General features: G+C 39.5%; 1 protein-coding gene across 2 annotated transcripts in view; it reads left to right on the top strand.

Annotated features, from left to right (window-relative positions):
* The first annotated feature begins 2,240 nt into the window (after nt 1–2,240).
* EFNA5 (ephrin A5) overlaps nt 2,241–18,447 on the top strand; it is a 207,287-nt gene continuing 191,080 nt past the window's right edge. The window contains exons 1-2 of one of the 2 annotated variants that reach the window (XM_002188370.7): nt 2,241–2,353; nt 2,898–4,216. In XM_002188370.7, the coding sequence (XP_002188406.3) occupies nt 4,092–4,216 (125 nt within the window). In that variant the 5' untranslated portion in view covers nt 2,241–2,353; nt 2,898–4,091. Of the gene's footprint in view, nt 2,354–2,474; nt 4,217–18,447 lie in introns of those variants that run through there. The other variant, XM_072922516.1, reaches the window with a different exon arrangement.

The raw sequence follows: 18,447 nt of genomic DNA, 5'->3' as shown, positions 1-18,447 counted from the left end.
CCTCAGGAATTCTGTGCAACCACCGAGGAAGTACAAGCTCTGCAGTGGACGGTAAAGGTTCCTTTGTGCTGAACGTCCAGGGGCAGCTTGTCAGAGGCAGTTCCAAACACTCACTGTGCACACATACAAATATTTCTAAACCCTGTATTCAAAATAGTTTCACTGATGCTGGATCACTTGTTAACAGTCTTTACCTTTCTGCCTAATGAACGCTAATGGCAGGAGCCATTGGTACACAAAAGCATTTTACAACTGTGCCATCAATAATTGTGTAATCATGTAATCATGAAAATGGAGAGTGGGCTAGAAGCTGGCAAGTTCTTAGGTACTGCATATTTGATCAGTTCCATGAAGTGGTTATATAAAAAAAATAATAATTCTCTTTATTAAACTGGTATTAAGTTTTACTCCTGGAATTAATTTACATCTTCAGTCCAAAGGATTTATGTCTCTGTATTGTTTATAAACTACTAAGATGCAGCCACCTACAGCTTGCTTGCCAAGTACAGCAGGGAAAAGGATATACTCCTGCTATTGTTAGTATTTTTGGATTTTTTTCCCCAGTCACTAATAGTTTGCCTTTTTTTTACTTTGTATGTGTTAAAGAAAAAAAAAAAATCACTGCAGTCCTGGAAAGACATTTTATATACTAGATTAAGGTCTGACTCTGCTATTAAAATGTATTTTAAGTTGTACAAACTGACCCCTTGCTCTTTCCCTGTGATACTTCTCACAAGGAGAACAAAGAGGGAAAAAAATATTGAGCTTTTCTTACAAATGTGGCTGAGGAGATTCTTTGGGGAAAAAGAAAGTGTTATTTATTCTGCTTCCTACAAGGGCAGTGATTTCCACGTGTCTCTCTGTGCTGGAGAAAAAAAGACTAAGGCAATATTGGGGGTGCTTATGCCTATTAAAAGAATTTCGTTCAAAGATGGCAAAAAATCGGAATTGCTGGGCTTCTTATAATGACAAGGAATGTAAAGAGTTTGGTGTTTATGGTGCCTGTTATACCTGGGTCATTTACTTGGCTGATGTACTTTGTACACTACTAACACTAATCTACAGATGTCAACACACTGTAAACAAGGCTGGAGGAAGACCATGGGGAGACAAGTTTTTAAGCTTTTAATAGCAAAGCTTTTAAAACCGTAAAACACTTCGATAAAAAACAAAACAAACAAACGAACAAACAACCCCCACCGCCCAAACTAAAAACATACTTCAAAAATTCTTAAAAACCAACCCAAGGGGTTTGATTGTTTCTCTTTAACTCCAGCCCACGCTCCGCCGCTCCAGCGACTTCCGAGCGGAGGGCGAAGAGCAGGAATCGCGGGCAGTTCGGATGATGCGGTGGGTGAAGATTAACCTTCCCCACGCCGAGGAAAACCACAGGGAACTGAGCAGCCCGGCGAGGCGCGGCGAGGCGGCGCCGAGCCCCGCGCAGGATGCGGCCGCCGCCGCGCCCGCCTTGCGCCGCTGGGGGGAGTCGGGGCGCTTCCAACGAGCCGCGCCCGCGGCGGCTGCGGCGGAGCGGCCCCGGCGCTGCGGGACCGGCAGGCACGGAGCTGGACGGGACGGGACAGGCTGGGCTGCCGCTACCCGGGCAACGCCGGCGGGCGGGAGCGGCCGGAGGAGGCTCCGGTCCCGACCCGCCCGCGGGAGCCGCTCACCTGCCCGCGCCGCGCCCCCTCCGCATGTAGCGGCAGAAGGCCGGCCCGGCGCCCACCATGCCCCGCCGCCGGTGTCGGGGTGTCGGCGGGTGGCGGAGCGGAGCCCCCTCCGCGGCTGCGGAAGGTCTGCCTGCACCCCGCCGGGCCCCGCCGCGGGGGAACGCGGGGAAGGAGTTTGCTGTTTCGGTGGAATTTCTTTGGCACAGTGTTTTTCGTGGCAGGCGGAAACTCGTCCACACGCGGGTCCCCGCGCAATGCCTCTCTCAGCATCCGGCGTTGAAATGGTTACCTCTAGCAGTAAGGCTGCACAGGAACCACTCCGAGTTCTTACTAATTGAATTAGTCAGGTTTCCAGAAGGTGGGGTTGAGAATTTTTTTGGCACGGAGGAGGAGAAGCCTGGGACGACGCCTCCCTTCTCATGTTGCAAGCCAATCGGGTCGAGGTGTAAAAAAAAAAAAAAAGGAAAAGAAAAAAAAAAAAAAAAAAAGGAATCTGTAAGCAAACAGCAGGCTGTGTCCTGACTGGCTGCGTCGGCAAATCCCCCCCTTTCCAAAGTAAACTGCATGCAAAAATCCCACATGATCAAGCAGCAGCGCCCGTGTTTCGAGCTGGCTGCTTGCGCCTCCTCCTTGTCTTCATCCCTTACGCACACCGGCGCCAGATCGGACCCTCGCGTGTGCATGTATGTATGCGTGCTCTGTGTGGGTGTATATGTGTGTGGCTGTGTGTGTCTGTCTGTGTGTGTGTGTGTGCGTGCGTATCTCGCTATACCGCGTATACATCTCTGCGGCTGCCTGTCGCACACACGCATGCACAGAGAGAGCTCAGCACGCCAGGCTCCTAGCTTTTCCAGGTTGCTGATGTCGGATTTACACGCAGTGAAGGGACCGGTCATTGTAAAAGGGGGCGTGACTGTGTAAAGATTTTTTTCCTCCCATAAAGCATTTTTTTTTCCCAAACTGACTTTTGCCCCTCCAATCCTCGTCGCTCTTTACGATCCCTCCCTGCCTGCCGCTGCATTCAAGTTTATTTATTTCCCTGCTGGCGTGGTATATTTTTCCTTGCTGCTCTTGCTACTGCTCCAGAGGAAAAAGGGGAGCAGCTGTTGGGCAAGACCGAGAAGATCTCGGGTGGTTGTTTTTTTTTTCCGATCGCCCTATCTGAGGGGTGGATTCTTTTACTCTCACCTCCTCCCTGATCCTTCAAACTGTTTTGTCCTTCCGCAGAAGTTGATGTTCACGGGACTGGACCCTGCTTTATCTCAGAGAGGCTCCGAGAGGCTGAATCAGGAGATTTCCGCACCTCGCCGTATCACTCCATTCGTTTCCCGAGCAGGAGAGGCCAGCCAAGACCAGCATCACCAGAGGAGTTTGCAGGCTTGATTTTGCACTTCTCCGAGATTTTGCTTTTCTTCACGCCCTCTCATAAAACATTTTTTTTTTTTTTACTTTCATCTCCTTGGTTTCCACGCCGCTATATTTCTTGGATTGGCCGTTCTTTTTTTTTTTTTTTTTTTTTCTGCTCCCCGCTTTTTTTTTTTTTTTTTTCCTTTGCTGTTGCTCCGTCCTTGGTGCATCCACCGCCCAGGAACAGGAAGGACAAGAAAACCACTCCACAAAGTCTCCTTCAAGACACTCCGTGCTGCATAACAGGCTTCTCAACTCCATCAGCTCAGCAAGCAAACTCCTCAGGGCTTTTGCTTCTTCCCCCGTCTTCCCCTCCCCCCCCCCTTTTTTTTTTTTCCTGTTTTTGTTTGTTGCTCATTTGCGGGGAGCGGAGGGCCAGAAAGGAAGACACAAACTTTGTGCTTTGACATCTGCGGGTACTTCTCCTCCCGCTCCCTCCCAGCCGGCGGCCTTTAATATATTGCCAGGACCTCTAGGGTTTCTAGGGGAGAGATCTTCTTCTCCTCCTCCCCACTCTTCTTCCTCGTCTCCCGCTCGTTCTCTCCTTCCATCCTCGCACACTCAGGCCGTCAGCGCCGCTGGGGCCGCTCGCAGGGGGCGGAGGAAGCGCCGCTCTCGCCCGCCCGCCGCGCCGGCGGGCCGGTGCATGTCGTACCGTGGGCTCGGTGCGGAACTCCCGGTGAATGAGAACCGCCCGTCGCTTGCTGCCGCCACCCGCCTCGGCCCCCACCACCCCCTGCCGGGGTAAGGCTTCCTAAGGGGCCGCGGATCGCCCTCGACTGCGGCGCCAGGCGCCCTCCGCTCGCTGCGGCGCGGCACGTCGCGGAGCCCCCCACCGCCTCCGCGCTTCGCTTTTTATTCATTCACCCCAGAACTTCCGCGGCCCGGCTCGGTTCCGCCTGCCTTCCTCCCCCGTTCCTTTTTTTTTTTTTTTTTTTTTTTTTTTTTTTTCCCTTTCTCTTTTCTTTATTTTTTTTCCCGCATCCCGCCTCGCCGCGCCGCCGCCCGGGCGCGATGCCGCACGTGGAGATGCTGCTGCTGGCGGCCGCGGCGCTGTGGGTGTGCGTGCGCGGGCAGGAGCCCGGCGCCAAGGCGGTGGCCGACCGCTACGCCGTGTACTGGAACAGCTCCAACCCCAGGTACGCGGGGCGGCCGCGGGCGCGCAGCGGGCAGGGGATCGGCGGGTGGGCGCACAGCGGCGCTCCGGCGCCGGAGACTCGTGTCGAGAGACCGGCTGCGAGAAAGAGACGAAAACTTTTCTTTTACGGAGGTTCAGGGCCGCAGCCGGCGATGGTGGGGTGGGTGGCGGGGATGATTTTCTCCTGTCCTCTATCCCTTCCTTCCAAGGCTTCCTCGGGATCGGCCGCCGCCGGCCCTCCGGAGCCGGATGGATGCGCTCCCGGCGGGGGACATGGGCGCTTTTCGCCGCGGGGCAGCCCATGTCCGCTGCCAACCCTGCTCCGGTAGCTCAGGAGTGATGAGGGGCATAGGTAGCAGCCCCCCGGTGGTGCCCCGAAGGGCTCCTTTGGCGGTCGTGGTGCCCGCCTGTAGCAGGGATCCGGCCCCGGGCAGGGCTCTGCGCCCTCGGCGGGAGCTCCGCGGCACCCCGGGTGAGGTGGTTGTCAGGGGCGGATTTGCGCGGCCGTGCCCTGCGCTACCCGCCCGGCGAGGGCTCTCCGGGCGGGCTGGAGGTGAGGAAGCGAGGTAGGTACGGGTCGGGGTCTGCCGGTGCCGCCGGACGCAGGACGGCGCATCGCCGGGTCCCCACAGTCCGGGCCGACTGGTGCTGGCACAGTCGCCCCGCTCCCCTGGAGCCGGAGGGTTCCTAGCACCAGGCTCTGAGTGCAGTTCAGCACTGGCGAGGGAGGTTTCATTTAGTTGTATTTTTTTTTTTTCTGGAGTTTTCCCTCATGTTTAGCACCAGAAAATTTCAGTCCTCCTCCAAATGGTATCCATGTGTTTAGGTAAAAAGTCATCTGGGTGTTAAATATTTTTGCCTTGTCAAATTGCCCGTGGCCGGCTTACCCCTTTATATATATATATTATTTTTTTTTTGTAAACCTGTCAGGCTAGTCTAAGTAAATTTGGGGACGTTTTATCTTACGTTATCTCTTTTTTATGCTTCTGATTCTGCTGTTTGGCTTGAGATTAGCACATTGATTTTTGTCACAGGTCATGTTTTTTAATAGATCTCTGTTGCCTGCAGAAAACTCCACTGCTCGGTATTCCAGAGCCGGGTTTAAAATAGGTGATGCAGAAGTTAACAGGCAGAATTTTCAACTGCCCAGGGTTAGCTAGTCTGTCCAGCACTTTATGACTGTGTTCCTGATCTCAACACCTCAGTAATAAATAATTGGCCCAAAAAAACTTGAGACTAAGAAACAGAAACAATCATGTTTGTGTATAGTGAACATCTATGATTTGAAATGCCTCTTTCTACATGTGTTACTTGAAAAAAACTTCTCAAAGTAAATAAGATGAAGAGTTAGACCTCACATCACCCATCAGAGCACATACGTCCCCAAAAATTTCTTGCTTCTAAAAATCAGAATTTTTATTTCTGTTGTTATGCAAAATGAAATGTAACTGCTAGAAAAATAAAAAGTTATATTCTCAAATCCCACTGGGCAAAAGGAGTATCATTGAAAGAAATAGGTTTGACTAAATGCACACATTTCTAGCATAACAGTTAAAATACTTCAAAAATAACCTTAGATTCAAGATTTTTCACTTCTGTTGTTTTATGTGTAAGTGGGTAAAGACAGTTGAAGGTACAAACAGTGCTTACCTAGTCAATAGGCATTATACACTGAATTATATTTACAAGGATTCGAGTAAGTTAAATCATACATTAATACTATTAATGTAATCTCTTATTAATCCAACATCAAACATCAGCAGACTGCAAAGAAAACTTAGTTTTGTTATTCTTCCAAACAGTAGAGGAAGAGTTAATTTTAAGATGTTTCTAAATCTTCTGTTTTAAAACCAAACATTTCTTGTCTTAAAATACCGCTGTCTCACTATGGATGCATCTATTTGGACATACCCTGTTTATTTGTGAGTTAAAAAATGAGAAAGAGCAGGGTGCAGATGCAACTCTTCTTTGTTTTATACAGCGTGCCAGTTTGTGTGTGTTTTCTAAGTAACATGAGCATTACAGAAAAACAGGCAAACACCTGAATGGTAGGTGGGAGAGATCCAAAGAAAAGAAAGCACTTTTCTTTTTAATTTCTTTCAACAGAACATGAGCTGAAGGCAAAATTGTCTTTGGATATCGAAATTTTTAAAGCATTTAACAATGTTGCAGGAATAACTTTGCAGTGATTTATCTTCATCTAGAGCCAGACTCAGGAGATGAACACATGTAGAAGTAAAGTAGAGATGCTTACTTGGTGATAAATGTTTGAAATTAGAGGACAAAATATACTGTCATTCTATAAACACAAATACTATCGTTGTGATTTAGCTTACTTCTTTATTGTATTAATCCATAATTAACAAACTGGCATAGAACTAATTAAATCCTTTAAAAGAAAAGAAATATTGATCATCTTAATAATGATAAAGGCATTTTAAATTAAGTTTTCATTTAAACTTTGAAGAATTTGATAATGATTGTGCTTCCTTCAGATTTGATGGTTTAATTTTTATTAGTATTAGACTCCAGCAACTTTCTGAAAAATGTAAAGATTTCATTCTCATTGAAAGACACATTAGCAAATTGTTGAGTGACCCAGTTGATAAGTGCTCCTGGTGTGAACAATGTTTTGTAAATAAAAAGTCATGGGAGTCTATTAGAAAAATTCATATTACATTGCTTGGTTCATTGCCAAAGTTCTGCTAGAACAATTAGAAAGTGTATGCTCATTATTTTCAGCATGTATGAGTAACAAAGTTTTTTGTTTTTACAGAGCCAAAGTCAGTTCTTGGAAATGTTAAAATTATTGCCATGCCATACTTTTCTTTCATATTTAATTATCAACGTACACCTTCTATAAATGCTGTAGTCCAATTCCAGGTTAGGTATTAAAATGTTGAACTATAAATAACTTGTTTTAGTCCTTTCTTTTTATTTTTCTTTTTTTTTTTTTTTTTTTTGATTGGAAATGAATCCTCAAGAAAGCTCAAAAATGTGATTTCTTTTATTTGTTTATTTATGTAGGCTTAAAATTATGTGAACAAAAATTCTGTCACCTTAAAGTGCATTAGTCTTTCAGTACTCTTTGCATATATGTTTTCTTATATTGGACTGCAAACTATTATCATCAAGGAATATTATTCTGAATACAATGCTCAGTTTTGGAATGGAGCATATTAATTTAATCTTGATTAGTAGTGTCCTTTTAATTAGAGTTCAGACCGAATCTAGTGTAGCAGGGCCAAATTTTGAAGCAGTCTACCTGTGCCATGCCTGCTACTGTTTTTAATCTTGTCACAGTTCAAGCTGAACCACTTGTTTTAATTGTTGCTACATTTTTCTGCTTGCCAGTATTATGCTTTAAGACTGTGGTTTCTATTTAGATACTTCCTCGTAAGTTGTTTCAGTGTCAGGTTATGTAGCTTCATAAATTGTTACTTAGTTTCAGGGTGGTTAAAAATACTTGATTTGCAGGTCTAGTTTCTGGCTATACATAGAGGCTATAGCTTCTATTCTGACAAAAAAAAATATTTTTTATTAGGAACGTTACTGGGTTTGGCTGCATTTTATACAAGAAAATGTTACGCCAAATCCATAGAATAATTATTATAAAGACATAGGAAGCTGACATATTTTCTCTTTGTGTATTTATGTGGATAAAATCAGGACATGAAATGGCAATTAGAGAACTTAGGTATTGAAGAGTAATTTCAACTTCAACTGGTGATTTTCCATAATTAAACTGGATACCACAGTTTGGTCAGTGTTGCTAGAGGGCTTTTTTAGATAGCTATTTGGGGGAAAATGGGTGGATACTTCTGAAAATTCTATGCATAGACTGGAATTTCACAACCTGGATTTCTTGGCCTATGTGGATTTTATAGACGAGTATTTAGGACCTGTTTCAGAAAAGCATCTCACTTCTTTGAACTCAATGCTTACACACCTAAGTTCTGCTGTGGTTGTGTGGGTGGATAGATGTGTGCTTAAGTGCTTCAAATTCACAGATTTTATTTTGAGAAGTCCTGGATATGGCAGCTCATACACACCTGGCACTTCTTGGAGCACACTCACGGGTTGGATGGATGTCTGAGTGTTCTGCCATCTGTTATGTGTGTGTGGATTTCACTATAGCATGTTAGTTGTATGTACTGAAGTCACATAGCTGTTTTTTTGCTTGGTTTGTCTCATTGTTTCCTATGTACATATAGTTCTGCCTATGTACAGTGTTGAGGGAAGCCATGCAGCAATGGCTGGAAGAGAAAGAAAGCAGTTACACATGTTAAGAAAACTAAGAAGATGTGGGTGAAGAAGGGTAAAGTCAAAGTGTTTACTTTGATGTTGGTATTATGTATAAGTTTTCATATGTCAAGGGAAGCATAGGAACCTAAATTCTTGGGGTATACATACACATCCTTGTATATATATATTATACATATATATATATATAAACCTATTTTGAAGAAGCATAGCTTGCATTTTGACAGTATTTTATCCAGCAGCTTGCTCTGAGAGCTGAAGAAATCTCTGACTGGTTCCTTATAATTAAAAGATCAGTAGTAGAGCTGTCAATTCTTTACACCTACTTTCTCTGCTTTTAATAGTTTCATTAACACCTTGTGTCTCCAAAAGAATGTTGGTGTTTATTTTAAAAGTGGGTATTTGAAACAGTTTGAAACCTTCTATGGAAAAACTGCACAAAGAATAATAGTTTCACTGGCCTCCACCCTTGTATGAAAGGCACCTTATTAAGTGGTACCTGATCTTCATGAAATGCTTCTTATTAAATCTTTTCCAACTGCATGTAGTCAGGACACTTCATTGCATTCTTTCTTCTAGCCCTATATGCTTTTTGAGACGGACAGATAGAGATGAGCCTTCCTTTCTCTCCCCTGTTGCTATGATCCCAGCAATCTACCAGCTTCATGCTGGGCTGAAAAAATGAATGCATGCAATTAGTCCTTCATGAGTCATGGGCATTGCATTTATATGGACGGGCATATGTATATGGCATATGTAATGAAAATATAGATGTATTCCAATGTTTGTATATATGTACACACATGTGTGTATGTATGCATTGAAGTGTGTCATTAGGTGGTGATGCTGATGTGGTGTACAGTGTATCATGAATATTGTGTGAGGGACAAAAATCTGAAAATTATTTTTTTTAATTGAACTCTTTAGTGTTTAGAAAATGAATGGAATTTCCATCGAATTTCCAGGTCTAATTCTCTAGCTAAGGCATTTTGTGTTAAAGTTCAAAGCAGTAATAAGGGAATTGTTTGTAGATTCTGTGTTTTAGTTCTTGGCCATCTTCCCAGTTTGCTGTTTCTTCACACACTGGTAGTTCCCGGGTCAGTAGGTGGGCAGGTAGATAAGCTAGTACTTGAGCACAGCAATGTAAAATGAAACAGAGAAGAATTACATGAGTGTGCTTTGAGAACTCTCCTAGCTTATTTGAGTGTCTTGTGACTTCTTCCAACACCAGTGTGTTGCTGGGTAGAGGACTGCAGCACTGTTGAAATACTAGACTACCAAGAAAACACATAAAGAAGGCTGGTCATTGGGAACAGCTGAGAGAAGATGCTAACAAAGACACAACCTTTCCTGGCAAAATGAATAGACAGTAGTTTGTCCATGCCTTTGAGATACGCTTCTATTGCTTTGGATTACTGTTTTTCAATTATATTTTTTTCAATACAATTAGAAGTATTTTAGATCAGTGATTTTCTTCCAATAAATATTCTTTGCTCTGCTACCCAGTTCTGAGCATCTTTTTTTAAAAAAACTTTAGTCTCACGATTAATAAAATATTCCAGTATTTCTGAATTGTCTAACTCACCTTTGAGAAAAAGGGCCCTGTTTTGTTTAAGTTTTGTTGTGCTTGTGCTTAAAATTTAGTCAGTCAGCAGCACACCAACATAATTAAATGAAAACGTTTGGTTTGAAGTAAACAGATAAGTTATTGCAGTTGCATTCTGATGGTATTACAGTTGTTATGGGTAAGCCATACTGTAAGGTACTTCAGCACAGCTGAATGAAAGAACAGAATCATTCACACCTTAGGAGTCTTCCTTGCATTTTTGAATGCTCCCTTTTCATTGTAGTCTCTCCAAGCTAGATTATGGTTGAGCTCATTTAAAATAGTGCATATTATTTTACAGCGTGCAAACATGTATAGATATCTAAAATCCTCCTTTTTAGGAAACTGAGCCTATATTTTTACATTACAAAAGCACAAATTCCTGTTCTCATACATTTAGAAAGTAATTTGAGTTAAAATGAAATATGTGAAAATATGTGTACGTGTAAACCCTCACTGTTCTGGGAGGATTAAGATTGTATTTCTCCACCATAGAACACCAGAAAAATACAGTAAAAGAAAAATACACCCCAATATATATGTATATATATTTAATCTGGGGAAACATCCTCCATATTCTGCTATTGAATTGGCAGGTTGATGAAAATACATTGTTAGATCCTAGTTTGTTGAAGGAAATGAATTTATTTTAGACTGCTGCAAAATCTAGAGGTATAGTTTGGTGTCCATATTCTGCTAACTGGTATGCAAAGAGCTTTATGGCCTTTTTCTGTTTAAATGCATGTCCAGTAAAAATGCTGTCAAAAGAAAAGTCAGCTAATGAGAAGATGCACAAGCGTCCTTTTAATTAGCAAGATCTGCTTGAATTGCTAATACCAATTAAAGCAAATTCTTTAGGTTCTGCAACTTTTACATGAAAATGACAATTTTTATTGTCACTTGCATTATTATCCAGTGGAAGAATTTTCCTATCCATGCTGACATATTGCATGGAAAAAGGACCTTAGACACACAGAACCTGTAAGTAAGTTATTTTTCATGTTCATTTTTTTCCCATCATTAGATCAGCATATTAAACTGTGCAGCAGTAGTATCCGCAGTAAAAAAATCTTATTTTACACTTATCCCTGAGTAACTTTATTTTTTGTTTGTTTTTGTCAGACTTTTGAAGAACCTTCTTATTTGATAGGCACCACCTTTAGGTTTTGATTATAGTGATGAAATGGTGCAGTATGTACAGAAGAAATTACTTGTTTATGAATCATCGGGTGAGGCAAAAGAAAAAAAGAGTAAGAGATACATTTACTTTGATGCTGGTCACCCTCTGTTAAAACGTATTTGCTTCATTCTGAAAGATAAAATTTGGACCCGTGATATTTAAAAGGATGCATGTTTTGACAGAATATATTTTGTGCCATAATTAAAGTTTGCCATGGAGCATTGACCTTCTTTATTCATTAAAATAAGATAATACTTCCTCCCTGAAATTACTTAGCTTTTCTTGCTTGGGGGTAGATACTGGCAGTAGCAGGCATGTTCACATGGTGTGAATTGTTCATCAGTAGTAGTTGAGCACTGCAGCTGTTCCCTGATGGGTAGCTGTGAAGCACTACCTTTTTTGGTTTTGTGGATTTCAAAGTAGTATTTGTCGTATTTATGTTATAATTCAGGAGAATTTCCTTCTCTTTAAAGACATTCAAATCACATTATCTTGTCATGCAGGGACTTGCTAAGAAATATATAAATATTATTGTTATTATAATGATATTACTGTACATAGGATTTTTTTTGTCTTAATTTTTACTTTGAATTTGTCTCAAATTTGTAAATAAACATATGTATCTTTCCTTAGCCCATGTCTTTGAAACTGGAGCTGAATACATTCTAACTCTTTTAATCAAAAGTAAAGAAAAACAATCCCCCAACTCTCTTCATGTCAAATATTTTGTTGTTTTTGTAGTGCTGCATAGATAAAATACTTTTTTTTCTGTGAGGAGACAAAAAAAGCAAATATTTTATTTCACTTACTGCTAATTTTAATGATGCTCTTTGTAGCACAGTTGTCAATCTTCAATGCTAATTCATCAGCACTAGGTAAGGACTTCCAGCAGCTTTAAAGATGTTTGGTCTCCTGCAATTGTTAAAAATTGTTGCAAGAAAATTTACCAATTAATGCTGTTAATGAGCAGGAAAAACAGCTGCATTGGGTTTTTGTTTTATGATTGTAGTTCTCCTCTCTGCAACCCCTCCCACTTTATTTGATGTCTAATCAGATTTTTCAAAAAATAATTATGTATTCATACAGGCAGGGCATTTGATGAGCAGAAGTTAACAAAGTAGAAGCTATCAATCCTGCTCTCTTTCCTATTGTTTCCAGAAAAGAAGGCAAAACAGAGAGACTCTGGAATTTGAAAGTATTGACCTTCTGACATGCACACACAGCATGGTCATTGCACTGGCACACAAAGTGCCTTAAGCCACCATAATGGCAAACTGCATTTTTGAAGTCAGTGATATGAGAGCCAGCTGGATGGGGGATGGACAGCCAATTGCAATTCTGCAGCTATTTGTAAGTTACCACTTTAGAGCCAGACAGCTTCACTTTTATATTCCCAAACTTACCACTTTGGAATAATGTTGCTTTGTTCGGCTTAGCCAGGGATTTGTGACTGCTACATAGACTTAGAACCATTTGGTCCAGAATTGTGTGGTCATTCTTCATAGAAATCTGCTTCACAGAGTAATTTCATTCATCTGGTCGTGGGGGGAGGGATGAGAAACCGTGAAGGAACATTCAGATATAGCATTCTTCAAGGAAATTGTGCATCCACATTAGCTAGTTGCTTTTTAAAGGTAAAGGCAGAGATTTGGATCAAGCAGTTAAAAGCCAATTCAGATCAATGTCTTAAGATTATGTGTGGTCTCTTGGATAGGCTTTCCCTGTATAGTATGGAAAAGACCTAGTATTTTATGTACCACAATAACTCTTACCCGTGGCCCATGTATTTATTTATTTATTTATTATTTGTTTGCAGTTATTGCTCCAATACACTTTTACATAATTTTGCAGTTCTCTTGGGACTTAGTTTATTAAAAATTAGTGATCCATCACTAAGTGGGGTACATTACAAATACTGGTGCTCCCAAAAGGGAGTTTTTGTGCCAAACCAAAAGAAATAATAGGAATACAAAAGCTGCCAAAAAGTGTGTCTCCCAATTGCTAATTAATCAGGTGAAAGAGCATCTCAGCAACTACAGCTAAATGTGGAACAGTTCATTTTAAATACTGAATAAAGATATATTAAGAGGACAAAGCATCTCTTTGTTTCTAGCTATGTATAATTAAAAAAAAATTAACTATGTGCTGGAGTCAATGGGAAATTCTTTTATGTTGCTGGCATTATCAGTGCATAGACCTCTTTCAAAAAATTTCATGCGATTAACAAAAAAAATTAAAGATGTTGTCGAATTTTTCTGTCGGTTTCTTTCTATCTGTGGTAATTAATAATAATATCTCTAGACAACAACCAAGGCCTTAGAAGAGATGTTTTAAAAAACTTGCATCTTCACTAATCTGGATTACAAGGTATGATAGAAAAAGAACCATTGCTGTGAATATCTGGTTTCCAAAGCTGCCAATCACTTTTGGCACAGCTCCCATCATGGCTGCTGTGCCCATAATTAAATGCCTGTCATTAGTGTATTTTTCCATAACATTTACAATGGAAAAGGCAAGGGGTCCTTGCAGAGCTATGGCTGTCAGGGGAACAATAAAAACTAATTGCACACTCTGCTATCACCATTGTCAGGTCTGCTTTTGGGGGCAAAGAACATGGGAAGTGTGTGCCTAATAATTATATATATATATAATTTATATATATATACAATGCCCAACTGGGGAAATTCAGCGCTAGTTAAGTCATATTTACTTGGAAGACTATTATTCTTTATTCCAAAGATTTTAATTCTAGGATTATATTTGTCCCTCCACTTATGCCCAAGTTGCATACACTTTTCCTTTTGCTTTTGAGCCACATTTACCTTTCTCTTGTTCTATCTTGCACACTTTTTGGTGTACTGAACTTTCCAATAAAATTGCTGCAATCAAGGCCAGTATTTGTCTGCATTTATTAAATTGGTGGGAATCATCTTTTGTATGCTTTTGTTTGTGCCTTGCAAAGTAAAGTGGATTAGAAAAAAAAAGGAATGAAAGCAGCTAGTTTTCATGTTCATGTTTTTTTCTGTTTCCAGCCCATAGTCTGTGGGTTATCATAAGTGAAATCAGAGTAAGATTTTGGTGTACTGCTGTACTGACTTGATTGAAATCTGTTCTTGTTCATTTATCCTTGCACATGCATTGCCAAATATAAGCATAAATGCATAATTGCTATGTGAATTATCTTAAACACTGTTCTTAAATGCATTGAAACAGTGAAATAGTGTCTTCACACTAATTTTTACTAATATTTTTGAAGCTTTTAAAATGAGCAATTTATTTAAGCATTTTTAGGCCACTAATTTAAAGTGAATATATCCTCAAAACAAGAATTTTGAATATATTTAGGTACCAAGACTTGCAGACAGCAGCCATATGGGATTTTTAAGACTGCTTAGTGCCTAACTGTCCTAGATTTTATTTCAGCTATTTTGCACATGTTGTTTCTTAAATACTTTCCAAAATTGGTCCCTAAAAATTAAGGAAAATTATTTAAATACATACCCTCCTTTTAAAAAGTAGAAGAAAAATAGGAGCTGATAGGTAATAATGAGGAATCGAAGTCTATTTTTTTGCACTGTATGCCTTGACAGACTCTGCAAGGTGTGATTTTTTAATACGCTAACTATTGTTGGATTTTTATTGCAGTATTTTTGGATGCATTCTTATCCAGCTTATTAACACAAAAAGATTCTTGAACTACTTTGGATGGGAGTTGATTTAGGTCCTGTATTGATGATTTTATGGTGTAGTTTTCCCGAATATGAGGTCCAGTATTTAGGCTTGTCAATCTTTGTGAGGCTGTGCAATCTGCACAGATTGAATCTAGTGAGGGAGCACAGCAGCATGGGACTGCAGAACTCTGTGGGTCTTTATCTGGTTGGTTCATATAGACTAACATTTTCTGAACCGTCCTTGCAGAGTTGGTATCTCTACCTTTGGGAATAGAAGAGGGTAAAAACAGACCTGGTTGAATGCATAGAGTTTTGCTCTTGACCATGAGAATTGGCTTACTATATGTGATGAGCAGACAGACATTAACGAAACTTTGAGGTGTTCAATGCCCTATATAGTGTAGTATGGTTTGATGTGGGACAAAAAAAAAAAATTAATTTAAGATCATGAAGGTAGAGTAAATCATATATAGTAAAACAACACTGGGTCACCTGTGTTTTTTGTTTTCCAAAGCAGGATATACAACACTCATTAAAAAATGAGTGAATCTTGTGAATGCCCAGATAGGATGGAATGATTTCCTCACAGAAATACCTAAATCACTGTATTTGGGAAAGAAGTCCTTGCTTTTTAGAAATTCAAATAATAGCCTTCTTAGAATAGAGAGCTCTCTGGAGAATGCTGTTCTTGTAAATAGAAAATCTTTAATATATAAACAATGTAATTTATTACCTGTTTACCAAAATTAAGAGCAGTTATTCCTGTTGTGTGGTTTGTCCCTGTAGTTTGGGATTGCTGAGAAAGCAATTATTCTTATGCATTTTCATTTCATGGAGTATCAAGTATTACATTTTTCTTGTTTTCCAGTGGACTTGCTCTTGTCTAATAGCTTTGAGACAGAGCATGAGATGAAGAAACATCTTGAAGGAAATATGGCCCTTGTTAACTTTGAGAAGATACATACTGATGAAATAAACTTATTTTCAGAAAAATAGCGTCTTGTAAAAAATTTCAATTCTAATTTTTAGAATTTTACAGGTTGTTAAACTGTATTCATCATTCATGTATGAAATTTGATTGTGTTTTGTTGTCTCTAAGATGGTAGATCCTGTTTTATGACACTGGGCCAAATTTAATACTATGTTTATGTATTTGTAGGGTGTTGCCTGCAAAGTTTCTGGAAATCTTGGAATATTTTATGTGTTGACTTTTAAATTACATTTCAAAAGTGTTGTGAGAATGTTTAATAACTTTTTGTGTTAATTCACAAATGTTCTAAAGGAATGCATACACAATTTTATTGAGGAACTTGCATCTTAAAAAGTCTTCAGAAAAACTATCTTAAAAATAAAAGGTAAGAGCAGTTGCTGCAGAGTATGATCATTTTGTATTACACGTACTACCATAATCCTCACTTAAAAACATGACGTATATATCAGTCTCTAAAAATCTCTTGTAGATGGAAACTTAATTAGCAGAAGGGTTGAGAGTGTAGAAGAGAATATTTGTTGAAATAAAACCAAAATAAAAAGAATGTTGTTATTTGCAATAACTTTAATCAAGGTGGTATGAAATTTCTCATTAAGGTTAAGATTCACATTATCATAACAAGTGACAGTGTGGGGGAAGAAGGAAAATTAATTAGAGAGGTAGATCATACTTGCATCTCATTATATCGTGGCTATTCACTGCATTCAAATTCCAAGCAAACTATTTCTCTGTATCTCAATTATGTAAAACTTACGTGTGAAGAACACTTTATGAGGAGAATCTCCATATTCAGTGTTTCTACTCCAAAGCATGGTAGTTAGCTTAAAAAAAAAAAAAAAAAAAAAGTTTTTTTAGTGATTTACAGCATTACTTTATTGTTACTTTCTCAGATCCTGTGTCTGAGTGAACTGAATTTTATAGCTTACTGTAAAAAGAAATCTCCGTTTTCCATTTTCCATACTAGCTGTCTTGATTTAGTGCTTGTATAATGGCCTTCCTCAGAACACAGCATTTGGAAGACTTTCCTAAGCACTTAATTTTAGGTGTGGAGTTTGGAGGTAATGTATTGTTACTGATGAAAGCAATTTTGCCTTTGTAACTTCTCTGAGTGAATCAGATCATTGCAGTGATTTCTGTACTTGTTTTTCTAAAGGATGACAGAGGAATGATTGCTTCTTCTTTCTGTTTGCATGCTTATTTACTTCATAATGCTAGTATAGTGGATGCATACGAGACTTAATTTTTAATTTAGGCTTAGTATCATGTTAGTTTAACCCAGTCTTCCTGAATTAACAGTTTTCTTTCAGATTTAGTCCTATGCTTAAGACAAAATATTGTCTGCTTTCCACCATGTAATGGATATGTCTGAGATAAAATGAGTCCTGGTAGTGTCTTACATCCCAAAAGTACGTGATGTACCCAGGTAAAAAGGTTCTGTGGTTTTCAGCTAAATGTTCCAGACACTAGTACTATTACTTGATTCCTGTTAGGGGTAGATTTGTTATTGGTTTTGGTCTGAGAAACACTACCATCTTTGAGAAGGAAGAGAAATACTAATTTCTCAAGATAATTTCATAGGTTTTAGGAAGAACATTTCCTGTGCTCCCATCTACTGTAGTTGGCATCAGTGCAGTAATGTTTTTATTTAGATAATGTATCAGAGAACATAATATTGTTTACACAAATATTACTTGCATGAAGTTGAGAAACTTATCTCCTTAATACAGCATATCCTGATTTATGATTAAATGGGATAACTAATTACTTGTTCTGCAGTGTTCCCTTAACAAGTGATTTGGAATAAACTGTAAGTTGTATTCTGCCATATTTATCTAATGAGCATAGAGTAAAAGAAATGGCATGATCACATACTCTGACTAGATGCTGTGCTATATTTGCATGAAATTCCCATTGAACTTACTGAATGTTCTTTTATTTTTTTAAATTGCAGTAGTAGAAGGGAATGAAATAAATATCCACTGTTCATTTACACAGTACTTCACTATGCCTCATTCTCTTATTTTATTCCTCTCTAAATTTCAAAAACATTACTAGTGATCCTAAGATGTTTTCAACAATAGAACATAATTAAAGGTCTCTAAAATTTTTACCCTGTGCTTTTATTTGCCGTTTTTGCAAAGCCCACTGATTTTACCTTTACTTTGATTATTATTTACTGAATGTTTACTCCTCATCAAAACTACAATTTTGAGCATGGTTATGTATTTATTTTGTAAAATTTATTTATCCATATATTAAAATAAATTAAAATTTTCACCTTGCATATGAGGTTAGTAGAAGATAATTTAAAAGATGAGTAAGAGACATTTGAACATAGTACAAAAGTGCCCTACTTATTTGAGAATTAGAAGTCATAAAATTTTATTATTTTGAACTCAGTTTTAGAAACAAAGATTTCATATTTACTCAGGAGTCTTACATCTGTTGTAGGTGTGTTTGTGATTTCCTTTAGTTTTACTGTGTTTTTATACTTTCATGCTCATAAGCTTTCCTGCATTTC

This window comes from Taeniopygia guttata, chromosome Z (genome assembly GCF_048771995.1).
Source record: "Taeniopygia guttata chromosome Z, bTaeGut7.mat, whole genome shotgun sequence".
NCBI lineage: Eukaryota > Metazoa > Chordata > Aves > Passeriformes > Estrildidae > Taeniopygia > Taeniopygia guttata.
This window is presented reverse-complemented; position numbering and strand designations above follow the sequence as displayed.